General features: G+C 36.8%; 2 protein-coding genes across 2 annotated transcripts; both read left to right on the forward strand.

Annotated features, from left to right (window-relative positions):
* The first annotated feature begins 911 nt into the window (after positions 1–911).
* Positions 912–2,147, forward strand: LOC149218720 (putative UPF0481 protein At3g02645). Its single transcript, XM_089386618.1, has one exon. It carries the CDS (start codon positions 912–914, stop codon positions 2,145–2,147), a length of 1,236 nt encoding a protein of 411 aa, XP_089242744.1.
* A 2,481-nt stretch (positions 2,148–4,628) lies between these two features.
* LOC149218721 (peroxidase 5-like) lies at positions 4,629–8,984 on the forward strand. The gene is made up of 4 exons (XM_089382453.1): positions 4,629–4,931; positions 7,306–7,497; positions 7,622–7,787; positions 8,412–8,984. Exons 1-4 carry the CDS (start codon positions 4,689–4,691, stop codon positions 8,822–8,824), a joined length of 1,014 nt encoding a protein of 337 aa, XP_089238579.1. The 5' UTR covers positions 4,629–4,688; the 3' UTR covers positions 8,825–8,984.
* Positions 8,985–16,026: the final 7,042 nt, after the last annotated feature.

Raw genomic sequence — 16,026 nt, forward strand, 5'->3', positions numbered from 1 at the left:
ATTAATAATCATGGTACACTTCAAATCCGAAATCACAAATTGGAAATCACTTGGAAATATGTCTACCCTTTTCTTTTTCTAATTTAGAATATATATAATAATCATTGTATACATTAACTGGACCCTAATTTCTATACTGAACGATCTTCCTCACGCCACGGATTAAAATGACGTAGAAGAATGAAACGAGATGTGTCCACTCTTTTCCGTGAGGTTAGAAGATGCTCACTTCAAATTACAAATCTTCTAAACATTCTCCCTTGTCAATTAAGATTGAAAGCTTTCAGAAATTCAATTCTCCATCCATTATTCATTCCAAACGTGAAACCATCTGAAAGCTTTAAATTTTAAAATGAAATGAAATTGAAGGTGAATTCAAAATTAAAAATGAAAGCTTTTTGGAAATTAAAATTGTTGGCTCTTATTTCGAACGTGAAACCAAAGAATCAGAAAATACATAAAAAAATTTGCACTGTTATCCCTTGGAAGACCAAAATAATATAAAAAAAATTGCACTGTTATCCCTTGCAAGACCAAAATAATATAAATAATTACTGACTTGATCTGCATTGTGATTTGTGTGTTAGACGTTATTTTCCAAAGCCTCCACAAAGGCAATGGGAATTGGCTCTAAACAGTGTTTGCGATCGCTTGCTCTAGGCAACGAGGACGTCTTTATCTACAACTAATTCCTACTCAAATTTAATTTATATATAAATCTCATTGTAAATATTACTCCTAATTTATAAATGGAATAACTTTTCAAAATCATTATCTCTCACGCTAAGGATCAAAACCATTTTAAAAAGAAGAAAAAACAAAACTAGATGCTAACTTCAAATGGGTAGTTACGAATAATTCCGCTCTGCCCTCTGAAGGAATTCCGCTCTGCTTACAGATTTGAGAAAAAAATGAAAAGACCAGCAAAGTTTCGGTCTGTCGTTGTGGAAGAATTTAAAAAATACGACTGGCAAATCCGGAGCTGCTATCACATGGTCGTGGACTACAAGGAAGAGACCTTGGCGTGGATCATGGCTCTGGACGCCGTCTTCCTTCTTGAATGTTTGCAGTTTTATGTGAGACACGCTGACCAAAGCTCTCACTGGGAAGTCGAGCCCCTGGGACGCGAGACTGGCACCAGTGCCCTCTACAATTCCATTTTCAAAGATTTGATGAAGCTCGAAAATCAATTGCCGCTTTGTCTACTGAGAAAGCTTCTGGACTTGAAGTTGGGTTGTAAAGCTAAGGCAGAGGAGAGGTTATCCAGCCTGCTACGTCTGGTTTTCGAAGAAATATCGCCTTTCAGTTTCAAGTTGCCTGATAGTTCAAATCTCCGTATAAAGGAAAGACGGCACATGCTGGAGGCGCTGTACTACTGTATTGTCCCTCTTTCCAACATTGAAATTCCAATTCGATTTGAGGAAGAAAAGGATGCTCCTTATCCAGCGGACATGTCAACCGTTACTCCAATTCTAATTGAGGAAGAAAATGATTCGCCTGATTCAGCGGATAATTCAACCGTTACAGATGATTCGACTGATTCAGAGGATAATTCAACCGTTACAGATGATTCGACTGATTCAGAGGATAATTCAACCGTTACAGAAGCCTTCAGTTCGCTCTGGGACACTGTCTCCTCTATTAAAGTTGGCCCCTTTCGATTTCTCACGGAATTGCTTCGGCGATTGCTTAACTGGAGGCCTGCGCAATTTGCGATGAAGTTGCCGTTGCAAGTTTTTCTGAGTTCGTTTAAGAGACTCAATAAAGATGCAATGGGAAGTGGGGAAGAATCATCTGTTAAGATCATACCGCCCTCTCGACACGAACTGAATATTCCTTCTGTGGCCGATTTATATTTTGCAGGAGTGAAATTCTCTCCTACTGATGGTGACCTCACCACAATCAAATTTGATGAGAAAACTGCAACGCTTTACCTCCCCAAAGTAAAGTTGGACACCAACACAGAGGTAATCCTCAGAAATCTGGTGGCATTCGAAGCTTCCGCTGCGTCTGGTGCTCTTGTTTTCAAGCGATATATCGATTTCATGAACGGTATGATCGACAGAGCAAACGATGTGAAATTGCTGAGAGAGATCGGAATTATTCGTAACTACCTCCACAGTGACGCAGAGGTTGCCTGCCTGTAATGCGCTGCCCTAGGAAGGAATTCCGGATGTATGTCTCGTGCCCACCCTGAACTATGATGCCAGACACGCTGAAATGCGAGGTATAGCAATTATCGATGTTCAAATTTTGAATTTGGGCGGGGCGGGTTCACCAGTTCAAATTTCGAACTTAGGCGGGGCGGGTTCACCAGTTCAAATTTGAATTTGAATTGTTCGGTTAACATGGAGTAACATGCATAACATGCATGCTCAGCTTGTCACATCTCAGATGCGCGTCCAGATGCATAGCATAGCATGGTATAGTTTTATGTATTGTACATGGCGGTTTCAGATGCGCGTCCAGATGCATAGCATAGCATGGTATAGTTTTATGTATTGTACATGGCGGTTATCCATGGTAAGGTTTTACCGGAAAGCGTTTGTTTAGAAATATTCAGGTGTGTCAGCGTGCTTGTAGTACAGTCTATGCCCACGGAATGACAGTAATGTAAGGGAGTATTTATAATACAATAGGGTTGGAAATAGGAACTGCCGTACAGTCACCGATCTGTCAGACACCGTAGTAGTCATTTCAATTCAGTTTAGTGGGGAAGCTCGAGGGCGGATGCATGCCATGCCGGAGAGGGATGCATTCCATGCCGGAGAGGGATGCGGGCCATGACGCATGGTCGAGGATGAATGACGTCAACCACGCTGTCTGCGGCTGTCATAGGGGGTACCTCCATAGCATTAACTTTGCTATGGAGGTGGAAATAGGATCTGCCGTGAATCTATATACATATAATAATGGAGAGGAATTATTGTTGTCTTGATTATGTAAAAGTTATTTTTGCTTTAAGTATATTATTTTAATGGTTTAGATTTTTTTATTTTGTATATTGTTTTACTTAAATTCTTGTTTGTTTGTTTGTTTGTTTGTTAAGTTTTTTGTGATTTTCTAAGCTTGATCTGTGACAGTTTTTTATATATTTGTTAAGTTGTTTGTGATTTTCCAGACTTGACTTGTGGCAATTTTTCTATTTATTTGTTAAGTTGTTTGTGATCTTCGAGGGTTGACTTATGGCAATTTTTTAATTTATTTGTTAAGTTGTTTGTGATCCTCCAGGCTTGACATGTGGTTTGAGGAGTGCCGCTACCCTCAAAGTCACCAGGGGATCACACCGGACCTAGGCCACACCAGCTCTTAACTGACTCTTTTTTTTAGGGTGTCTACTTGTAGTATGGCTTGAGGAGCTGCCGCTACCTTCAAAGTCACCTGGGGATCACACCTGGCCTAGGCCATACCAACGCTTCCCTGAATGGATTTTTTAGCATGTCTACTTGACTTGTGGCTTGAGGAGGGGCCGCGACTCTCAGTCACCCAGGGATTTTTTAGCATGTCTACTTGACTTGTGGCTTGAGGAGGGGCCGCGACTCTCAGTCACCCAGGGATCACACTAGACCTAGACCACACAAGCCCCTGGTTGACTCCATTTTTTAGCATGTCTACTCCCCCTAATACAAATCACGACCAACCTTGTGAGGTTCAATTCTGGGTTGCCTTGTTGATGAGGCCCTTCCTCAACATAGTAGATTGCCTTGTTGATGAAGCATATCTGTTACCTAAAACTCACCTGACAATTCACATATGTATAAATATACATCTATGCCAATGAATTTTGCAACTGAAATGATACACTTATTTATCACTGCGTACAATTTTTCCATATGATTGAGCATTCCATTTTTAATCTAAGATATTTTACGAGTAAAAAATCATTCAACAATAAAACTCCAAACCATTAAGATAATATACTCCAAACGACAAAACTCCAAGCCATTAAGATAATATACTCCATACGAGTTCGAGTTCAATATATTATTGTATGAAATTGGTTCCGAGTATCTCATTACTACAAATAAATCAAATTGAACTATCCATGCCTCTATTAATATTTCAAATTTTCATCAAAACACTTCAGGTTAAATGAATTTATTAAGAATATATAAAAATAAAAATAAAAATAAAAAAATTGTTATAAATAAATTTCAAATTCAAATTGATGGCATGATTGAAGAAGGTGATGGTATCTCCTTTTACTCACTGATATTTTCATAATATGTGAGGCGGTCATAGCCAGCATAATCGAGCTGTTGATAGAGAAGTTTTAATACCCATTCTCATGGCCATCACAGACAAACTAATCATATAAAAGTTCCTTATATTCAAAGTTTCCATAAAAGTTATTCCTAGCTGTAAAATGTACCGACTGGACCCCAAAAAAAATAGATTGATCTAGAGAAAATAATGGAGGCGAAACATGATCTACTGTCTTTTTCAGCCATTGTTTGTAATAGTGTTTGGGTGGAAGAGTAGGTTGGTTAGCATAGTTCACGGATCTTTATCTAGAATATAGCATAATGGCATAAATTCTATGTTGGGAACAGCTTGCAGCTGTGATCAGCTTTGGAATAGACTTATCGTCATTTTCAACCTTATACAAAACAATATCTTTTAAACTACCAAGTTATATCCACAATATTTTAAGTGGCTGATCCACAAGTATAAGTTTAGATCACCTGATGATCACATTGCTGGAGCTTGCTTTTCCTAACAACATGGAAATTAAGTTAATTGCCGGCCTGTTCATCAGTTTAGCAACTTTTATATGGATATCTGCTAATGGGCTTCAAGTAGGATTCTATGATAGAAGTTGCAGTGCAGTTGAAGGCATTATTCAGCAATCAGTTTCCAAGGCTTTTGCTCAGAATTCCCTTATAGCAGCTGGGCTTATAAGGATGCATTTCCATGACTGTTTCGTTAATGTAAGGATAGGAACTAGCATACAGCCATGTATATCCAAGTTGCATGTTTCTAGTTATAAATGCACCCAAAGTACTGTCTAAATTTAATGCACTGCTGCTGTAAATTCAAGTTGTCAGTATCTAATTTATAAATGGATCCAAGTTGCATGTTTCTAGTTATAAATGCACCCAAAGTACTGTCTAAATTTAATGCACTGCTGCTGTAAATTCAAGTTGTCAGTATCTAATTTATAAATGGATCCAAGTTGCATGTTTCTAGTTATAAATGCACCCAAACTACTGTCTAAATTTAATGCACTGCTGCTGTAAATTCAAGTTGTCAGTATCTAATTTATAAATGGATCCAAATATTGTCTATTTTAATGCATTATTGTATATAGTTGATAGTAAACACTATCCACTCAGTTACACAGCATTGAAACTCTGCTGTCAGTGGTGTATGGACCATCAGATCTACTATTTAATCAGATTAGATAGTTCACAGACCACTGTCATGGTGTTTAATAAGACAGTTTACAGACCACTCTCATAGTGTTCAATGCTACTTAGCCAGGTGGATAGTGTTTCTTTAGAATTGATGAACTCATTCAGGACAGGTGGATAGTATTTCCTTAGAATTGATACATTCATTCAAGTTTTACAGGTGGATAGTGTTTCTTTAGAATTGATGAACTCATTCAGGACAGGTGGACATTATTTCCTTGGAATTGATAAATTCATTCAAGTTTTACAGGCGCATAGTATTTCTTTAGAATTGATGAACTCATTCAAGACAGGTGGATAGTCTTTCCTTAGAATTGATAAATTCATTCAAGTTGTAAAAGGTATCAAAATAGTGTTCCTTTAGAATTGATAAACTCATCTAAGCTGTATCAAGATAGTGTTCCTTTAGAATTGATAAACTCACCCAAGCTGTAGATGGTATCTTGATAGTTGATGGTATGTTGATAGTTAATGCTTTTTAGTTGGGATTTAGGCATAGAATTACTCTCCTTTTAAGGTTATATCTGCTGTGATGTGCTTTAGGTTTAGAATTACTATCTTAGTAAGATCATCTCTGTTGTGATTTTTTTAGATTATGATAATCTCTGTTGTGATATTTTTTAGATAATGATAGATCAAGAATTTTGACATTTCATTGGCATTTTTAATAAAAACCTGCTATTTTAAATTAAGGTTGGTAATAGTCCATAAGCTTACTTTCCATTTCCATCAGTTTTCTTGCTGGTATGCTTTCCATATGCAAAGATGCTGAAAACTCGGAGAGTGTAAATTTGAGGGAGGTGGATGTTAAAACTATGCAAATGCAGTAAAAAAGGAAGGCAGATGAAGCTGTGCAATTGGGTTGTCACAAGAAACAAATCCAATGGCAAAGGCTAAATACAAACTCAGTGCGGTACCAAAGAGATGAATGTCAAAACAATGCAAGTGCGAAGATGCAATTGAGCTGTAAGAAGGCAAATATCCAATTACAAATCTCAGTACTTTCTTTTTTAACATGCCTATCTATATCAACTCCAATGTGGTGGTTGTGTTGATTTTCAAATAGTTTACTTCAAATAAATTATTTACATACAATAAAATTATTTTTCTTTTGTTTAATGTTAAAAATATTAAAATAAATTATTTAACCATTTTAATAATTATGTTATCTTGTAAGTTTGATAGGATTTTTATTTTCCTGTTTTTACATGTTTATTATTCACTCAGTGATAAGGACACATTAAGTGAGACTTCATTTTAACCGTCACTGTCACTCGAACTAATCCAAATAGACAATAATTATATTTTTCATTTACCTACCATCCATTATTATTAATTCATTACCTAAAATTTTATATTTTAAACTGCAAAAGTTCAATATTTTTAATTTCTATATTTATCTGCTTTTATATAATAATAATAAGTTAATTTTACTTTTATATTATTATAATAATAATTAATTTTTAAATTTATTATGAAGTTGAATTGGTTGCCTATCTGATTGCAAAGTCCATTTATACATATTCTATTTTTTTGGATTTAAAAATTATGAGATTTGTTAGAAGAAATTTATACTCATAACCACCATTAGATCTATTCAAGTTTGTAAAATAGTTTGCTATTATTTTTATATAGATTATAGATTTTAGAATAATTTGAAAATTCGATATCTATACTACATTTATCCCATCAAATTTTTAAAATATAAAATCACTTATCCCATCGAATTTTTAGAATATTTTTTTTATATAAATTACCAATTTTAGAATATTCTGAAAATTTGATCTACATACGCTAAAACTTTACTCATCTCATCAATTTTTTTTAGAATATTTCAGTATCTACAACAAAATTACGCTTATGTAATTTGCTAACCATCAATTTTTTCCAGGGATGCGATGGGTCTATTCTTTTAGACTCAACGTCAGGAAACAAAGCAGAGAAAGATGCACCTGGAAATATTAACAGCCTCAAAGGCTACGAAGTTATAGATGATGCAAAGAAGAACATAGAAGCAGTCTGTAAGGGAGTCGTTTCCTGTGCAGACATCATTGCCTTTGCAGCTCGTGATAGTGCAAAATTGGTAATCTGTCTAGGCCAGACTAAGCTAACTCTAATCTTATTGCTCAATTCAGTAACTTGTTTACTCGTAATTAGTATAAACTACTGAGTTTTTTGGTTGTGATACACATACAAATGTGGTGAAGGCCGGTGGGATTACTTGGGAAGTTCGAGCGGGGAGAAGAGACGGAAATGTTTCCAAGGCTGCAGATGTCTCAACCAACCTGGTTCCTCCTACATTCAATCTTAGTCAAGTAACTCAAAGATTTGCAGTGAAAGGTCTAACGCAAGAAGAGATGGTCACTCTCTCAGGTAAGATGACAAACAAATTTGGGAGGGATTTTGGTGTTTTTGAAATTGAAATAACATTAATACAGGTTCATTGTATCCAAAGTAGTGAGGTGTTCTACAGTCTAACATAGGCGAAGTGTTATTAACTCCTAATGTTTATGGGAGAAGCAGTGAGGTGGTTATTAATTATATGTTTGTTGGTTGGTTAATGGCTATGATATCAAAATTTTCAGATTTAGTAAACTTTTATTATTACATTGAGTAGGTGGTCAGCCATGGAGAGTTCAAACAATTGACTTTTCGGAACTGTCAAATTCTAGAATATTCCCCAAATCTACCATTTTACATAACTATGCACATTGCCCCTATTCCCAAAATAATAGTTAGTCCATATAATAAATTCACAATGAAATGAATGTGCCCATTACTCCAACACAAACATATTCGAGCATATTAAACACCTAATTACTGTGAATATATAGAGAAACTACACTGTAGAGCTTTGAATTCTATACTCGGAATTCTATAAGGGATTACACCTCACTACTCTATATTCAATTAAATTGCTAAGTGCATATTACTTTTAGGGATGCAGATAATAAAAAAATCCAATCTATGATTCATTCTATCTGCACATATTGGCAGGAGCTCACACAGTGGGTCGTTCGCATTGCTCTGCATTCACAAATCGGCTCTACAACTTCGGCAAATCCAATGCTCAAGACCCCACTCTGGACAGTACGTATGCTAATATGTTGAAGCAGAAATGTCCACAGGTAAACTCCAATCCAAACACACTGGTGCCCATGGACAGTATCACTCCAACCATTTTCGATAATGATTATTACAAAGAAGTTAAAGCGAACAGAGGCCTTTTCACTTCCGACCAGGCACTGCTCACAGATCCTGCAACAGCCAACATGGTGACCCAGAACTCTGTAGATCCTTTGCTGTGGAGTAGTAGATTCGCTGCAGCAATGGTGAAGATGGGTGAAATCGGTGTACTCACTGGGAGTCAAGGCGAGATTCGCCTCAATTGCCACGCCGTCAATTCTTGATGAGCTACTCGATTCTTCACAGGGCTGTTCGTATGATAATGCCTCTTTCAGACCCCACAGTTTTTGTATTAACAATTGAATTTGGTAATGTATGCAAATATATGTTAGGTTGCCCATGTCTGTCTATTAATAATGGAATTGAATTTAGTAATTTATTTTATTATTTGTTTCCCATAAGGTGGAGGTACTCAGGTCTTTTTGCAAGTCCATTTTACACGTTTTATCGCTGTGTATATTTTACGCGGGAACTTTGTGAAGTTTCAATCTAGGATGGCTATACTCCAAAGTCAAAATTTATTGTTTCTTACTTCTGGAAGTTATTCCTTGAAACAGATGGTTCAAAGCAGTAATATTATTGATTTTTATAACAATAATGGGTTGGAAGTTTTAGTTTTTGGAAGTACTTTAATTACCCAGTATTATGTAAATGAGGAGGTTTAGGTTTTAAATTTTCTAATTATGTTTCCTTATATGCAGTGGCCTAGTGACAACAAAAAAAAATTAATATTGTGTCAAATAAATATTAAATGACTTAGAGCTCCAAGGGTTAGTTCAGTTGGTCAAAATTAGTGTCTTGTCGTTCTGGAGGTTAGGCCCGGGAGATTAGGCCTTGCTAGTGGGCCGCACGGTAGATCCGGAAGGAGGTTAGGCCCGGGAGGTTAGGCCTTGCTAGTGGGCCGCGGGGCTAGATTCCCTTCCGGATCAATCAGCCCAAATTTTTCGTAGACGTAGCTACCACCAGTTGAAGAAGGTGTCTGTCAACCATAGTGAAAAAAAAAAAAAAAAAGAAGGAGAGAGAAAGAAAGAAAGAAAAGAAGAAGAAGAAGAAGAAGAAAGAAAAAAAGAAAAAAGAAAAAGAAAAGCAAAAAGAAGAAAAAGAAAAAGAAAAATATTAAATGACTTAGTTGTCAATTTTCCTAGTTAAAAAATATAAATATAAAAAATATGAAATATATATATATATATATATATATAATTCAAAAGGAATTATATTATAATTTGATAACGTTTTATAAAGTTTATAAATTAAAAAAATTATATAAAAGGAAAGATGTAGTAAATTATATTAAGTAAAAGATTGGGTGAGAGAATATTTATAAAGATAAATATTGTTCATATTATGATTGAGTATTCTTAATTCTTAATTTTTAAGTTAATTGAAAATAAAATAAAAATATTAAAAAAATTTATTATTAATATCAATAGATAAAATAAAATAACACAATCAATTTTTTTGGTAAGGTGAGGGAACTTAATAAATTTTCAAAAAGAGTTTCATAAATGATTTTTCTTTTCTATTGGTTTCCAGCTTGGTAAACCAAACCAATAGTAGAGATTTAAGTTTTCACATTACTTATAGCTACAACTACTAGTCTCTCACTTAAGCTAAAAAGACAATTAATCCAATTATATGTCCAATGGTTAATCTTCATAGTTAAAACATTGATAATATTGAAATTATAAACTAAAATATAAACTAAAAAGTTGGCTCTCTTGATCATGTTATGTTGTAGGAAAATCCACCTAGCTTGATGGAGGTGATTCATTGTCTTCATCAAAGGTGGTGAAGGAGATATCTGCTTGCTTTTTGGCCAAGGAAAAAACTTTCATGTCTAGCCTTTCAATCTTCTCCATCATTTCTGCCATCCAGACCAGGATCTCTTGTCATGTGTCAAATCATTCAATGAGGACTCTACCCATAAGAGTTTTTGTGTGCCAATATAAATTGATCATTTTCATATATGAGGTTTGTTGAGACGAGGTATATGTGCCTATTTCAAGTATCCATTGTTTGGTCCCCCTTTCAATGTGTTGATCAGGGATGAACCATTGTTCCTATTGTTGCTTGAGCTTTGGTTTGCAAGGTTAGAGGTGGAGGGGTGTTTGGGGCCTCAGAGGTGCAAGCTCTGCCCCTTCTACCAAATCCACGACCTAAGTATAATCTGTGTCTAGCCATCAAGGACTAGGAAAGGAGTGAGTGGGTGGAATCAAAGGAGGTGTAGCACATAGCAAGAGGAAAGAAAGGTACCAAACTATAGTCTCCGATAAACCAATGATTGTATTGAGGATGGAATAGAAAGGATAGGGGGTTTGAAAATAAGAAATCAGGATCGAAGTTAGGGAAGAACTGAGAGGAGGGACAAAGGGGGATAATTAGAAGAGGGTTGAAATGAGAAGAATGAAAGCTACAAAGGATTAGAGTAGGGGGAGAGGTAATAGAAGAGAATGAACAAAAGACCTGTAACATCTAACAAACTTGAAGACTATTGTGAGAACCAAACCCCCAGGAAAAAAAAAATGAAATTTACAATTGAAAGTGAGAAATTCACAATGAGATTGATAAAAACCAGGGTCAACTTGAAACTAGAGCTCTAAATTTTTGCTCGTCCAGACCTTTCCTCAACAAAGTTGAAACCATGAAACACCACTAAAAACCCACAAACTTGAATTGTGTTAATTTCTAAGGACATCTCTACTAGAGAAAACTCTAATAGCTAGTCGCCTAAAACTCAATGGCCACCCAAAAAAAATATCATGGAACTTCCAAATATAGAACCATGAAAAGCAGAAAGAAGGTGGAAGTAGTAAACCACAGTAAATGAAATTTGTTTATAGGGAGTCTCTCATGTCGAATTGCCACTAGAAACGAACCTAATTTAAACCCAATTTAAATTGAGTCCTCTCATCCTCAATATCTTACTCCACTTCTTTCCATAATTACATCAATTTCCCATAGGTTCCCAAACCATAATGCGCAAAACAAGTTTGAATGTCATCCCCTTGTGTGGGTGTATGTCCAAAACAAGTAACCGACAACAGGCAATCATAAGACATGGTTCACACATCTAAGACTCTCTCCATCACCCAAATAATATACCATTTAAGTGCAATGCACCATTTGGGTGGTGTACAACACCCCTCAATAATGTGATTGAATCTCATTCTTATGCTCGGGTTCGTTACTCCCAACTAGGCACCCTCTATAGGGGACATGATCCTTGTTGGAAATGTTTTCACATTCATATTTGCGCGAATTTGAATGTTTTGCATCCGTTCTTTTGCTAGTGGCTTAGTCTTGAATTTAAGCCCTTCATTGGCCAATTTATCTGTTAGCTTATTCCCATCTCTTCTTACATGCGAGAGTATAGGATTTGATATTCCTTCTAATAGCTTTGTCACCATTACAATAATTGATTTGAGATGCCAAGTGTTTGAAACTTTGGACGGGTTAGGGCCATTCTACAAATTTTTGATCATTTGGATAATGGTTTTGGAATCACCTTCTATTATGATTTTGTTTAAGTTTATCCTTCGTGCAACAATTAAGCCTTTCTCTAGTGCCATTAACTCCACCATATTGTTGATTTCAATTACCACATTTCCTGCGTATATATAGATTATTTAGCCTTGGCTATTTCTAAATACTCATCCAATGTTGGCTAGACCCATATTTCCCTTTAAGGCTCCATCGAAATTGAGTTTTATGAAACCTTTCGGAGGTGGCATCCAATGAATTAGGATGTTAGAGTTTTCATTGGTTTTTGGAAAGGTAGATATTACATGGTTTTGTTAAATGTTCAAATTATGAAGGATTTTTTTGTCATGTTGTGTAAACACCCCACTTACCTATGGGATGTCCACTTACTAATCCAATTCCTATTGTATTGTTAGAAAAATGGGATAATTTTTTTTTCTTATGTCCATTTTTCCTTGTCAATTCTCCTTTTGAGGGTTTGGGTTATTTAACTAAGTTTACTACTCTTCTTCTACACCAAAGTATTTGTAACCTCGATACATATATGTATATTTATATATATAAACATTATACAGAGCCGAGCCCTTTCAATATATATATATATATATGCCAGGACTACACATTATAGGTGGATATAATGATCATACACTGGCATAATGTATGCCACCCGCCCATGCACGACGAAACCCACACCATACACTAATTTGATGGTCATAATCGATTAGGTAAATCGACGGTTGGTACAGGAGGTAGCCCTCCCACTGACGTCACAAGGGGAAGGGGGTTCGCCAAGATCTTGATCGTCCATCCCAAAAGTTAGATCGATAGTTTGCATAGGGGGTCACCCTCCCACTTACATCACAAGGAAGGGGTGGCGCACATCATTGATTTTTAGCAGTGATTCACCATTGTCTGATCGATGCAATGGCTCCCACCATATCTATATACATCTAAATAAAATAAGTATATAAATTACATCAACAGCCCATGATGCTCATGCTCCAGATCAACGAATTTTGATGGGTCAACACACACAGATGTTAATAAGGGCATGGGTGGTAGACAAAGTGGTTTATCAAAATCACCCATCTCCAAATCTATGGTTGGGATCAATTCTGACACCCCTCCATCACCTTTTCCAAAACCATTGTAAGGTGTTAGAAAAGGCAGTATCAGGTTTCCCCAAAACCACATATGGTTTTTTTGACACGTGCTTAACGATAATTCAAGCCTCGTACTATCATCAATTTTCCAGCTCAGCTCCGACATGGCATGAGTCGACAACCTAAGGTCCACTCACTTTGTGCCACTTGTCACCCTCTTACACGACACCCATGATTACATGTCGCCAAGATACATGGGAATCAAGGAATCAACCCTCCCCTCGACCTTCCGAGACACATCACCCCAGTCCCTGTCATCTCAGCTATTCTCCTCAATTACTACCCATTAAACCTTGGAGAAGGAACATCTGAGACACGTCATCTTGTTTTGATGTCATCCTGACATTTCTTAAACTTCCTTACATCTATGTCGCTGAGGTCTTACCTTTAGGTTTACGTGGATTGATGGGCCCTACCTCCGTACAACCCTTACTTTCAGTTGGTCCACGATGTTGTAGTGCCACGACATCTAGTACTGAATCACCCTGCTTCCCTTCTCGAGCGCTCTCATAAATGTTACGGGTTAATTCGTTAGGTTGACTTACCAAGTGGGTCCAACCCTCAATCAATAGCGAAAATATTGGGCTCACATGCCTGCCATTGCAGCCCAGCTTACATCGTCTCGCCTATTCCTTCTATGTCTTGCCTTATTCCTTCCAAGAATAACTTCTAGGCTTATGTGTCTAGGTGAGCCACTCCTTCATGTTGCCTCCCCGTCATCTCACTCCTTCAAAGCAAGCTTCCCCTTCAAACTTACGGGATATAATCCTATGGGATGATTTGTTGTATGGGCTCCATTTCCAGCGAATGGGAATGCTCTCCACCTTTGTGTTGTGAGCCTAGCTGGATCGGTGCCCCATCAATCTTATCATTCCTTTGTGTTATTAATTAAATCTTCTGAGATGTGGCATCTAGGCCACGTTATCCCATCATTCACCCAATTGTGATAATGCGTAATATAGGAAACCAATCCCAGGTCTCCACAGTGAGTATTTCATCAGAATATTTGGATACGGTTTATCCAATTAAGGTTATAAGATGGAGCCTCAGCGTGCCTCTGTCACAATGTGGCTCACCATAGAGCTTTGTCATGGCTTATGGGGGTCTTACCAGATCATGAGCATACACTCGATTCTTAAATCTAGTGGTTTTCATGAATACCTACTCCCTTCCTGCATATGTCACCATTCAAGCGCAGATTCAGTTATGGCTTGGCTACAATGGTTCTAAAAATGTCTAGATTTGTGCTAACATTCAATCACGGGACTTAAGGTTTAATAAAGTACTCACTGGTGTTATCCCTCTTAAGCTTAAGCTAGAGCCACTCTTCCTAAGTCCATGGAATTTATGAGGCACCATGAAGGTCATGAGGAGATCAACCCTCCTCAAAGGAACATGGAGTTCATCTTCTGGGTTTGAATATAGGCATGTGCCTTATGGGAAATTGCACCATGGATAAGTTCTCAACCTTCAAGTATTCCCTGTTTAAGGATAGGGAATTCTAGGCATGACTGCACTAGTGACCTTTCGACAACCTCCTACTAAGAACTTGCAAACTCTTGAAGGGAATTTGGTTGTCTTACCACACACCAAGGTGCTCCCTAAGATTTAACACAACCTTGCAAGTAAAATTTTAGTGCCATTTAGGGGTTTCAAGGGTATTTGGATATTAGCAATGATGTGTGACCCATTTGTGAGGGATGAGATTCTCTTCCCTCAACACCATGGTTGCTACCGACCATTCAAGAAAGAAGATATCACTTCATCTTAGTGTCAAGATAATACACCAAACATGGCTTCCAGTCTAGGAAGGCTCAAAATTGATGCAAACAACGAAGAATGCACCCTACAATGAGTATAGGAATGGAAACCTCTCCAATCCCTCTTATGAGGCAGTGCTCTATTCAAGAAGGAACATAGGTCCTTTAGGGTTTAAGTGAATATATAGCCCCTAAAATATGGAACTTATCACAACATGCTAAATAAGTCTCTCATGTAAAGTAATAGGTTATTAAAGTTAAGAGAGGAGGTAGTCCTCAACATCAACACAATGCCAAATGAGTTGTAACATGGCTTGTAGCCAGTATATTCACATAGACCTTATCAAAACAAGGTGTCTTCAATGTAATCATTAAACTACAATAAAAGAAGTTTCTATGTTGATTATTGTATGGTTTATTCCATATTCTTATAGACCATTCCAATGCCTTTAACATTGCACCTAATGTTATTCATGTGCATCATATCATAAACACAATCATGTATTTCTAATGGTCTACCATTTCAAACTAGAAATGTAACATGCTTTCTTTAGCTTGTAAATACCTTGCACATTACATCATTCGGTGTTATAAGGTTAGCAAGCAATCATATATTTTTCTCAGTAATACCATTTAATTCCAGAAATTCAACATACAATTACCAACATGCAAGAAAGTACATAAGAACACTTATCTTGAAGATTTCAGGGCAATTGAGTCAGGGACTATGACTCTCCACCCAACCATAAACAACTGCATCCAATCCTCACTTGCAGCTATCACACCCAAGCTAGATTCCATAGACTGAAGGGATTTTTTCAAGGATTTAAACACCAAATACTAGTTGTAACAAGAACTCTAGAGGTTCACTCACCTCCATCCACCAACTATCAGAAAAGTCAATGAAATCTCAGTGAATCAAGAGGCCGACAACCTCCACCCTCCAACTGCTTAGCAACCAATAGTTTTAGGGAATCTAAAGACTTCCTCTCCACCCAATAATGTCAAGGGAATCTAGAGAAA

The sequence above is a fragment of the Pinus tabuliformis genome, chromosome Q, assembly GCF_031772625.1.
Source record: "Pinus tabuliformis cultivar Carrire ecotype Pingquan chromosome Q, CPIR1, whole genome shotgun sequence".
Taxonomy (NCBI): domain Eukaryota; kingdom Viridiplantae; phylum Streptophyta; class Pinopsida; order Pinales; family Pinaceae; genus Pinus; species Pinus tabuliformis.

Bases quoted from the DNA above. Each gene is read 5' to 3' on its own strand.
- LOC149218720 (XM_089386618.1), top strand. From the start codon at position 912: ATGAAAAGACCAGCAAAGTTTCGGTCTGTCGTTGTGGAAGAATTTAAA.
- LOC149218721 (XM_089382453.1), top strand. From the start codon at position 4,689: ATGATCACATTGCTGGAGCTTGCTTTTCCTAACAACATGGAAATTAAG. The intron at 7,498-7,621 runs GTAATCTGTCTA...AATGTGGTGAAG, and splicing joins CTCGTGATAGTGCAAAATTG to GCCGGTGGGATTACTTGGGA. The intron at 7,788-8,411 runs GTAAGATGACAA...ACATATTGGCAG, and splicing joins AGAGATGGTCACTCTCTCAG to GAGCTCACACAGTGGGTCGT.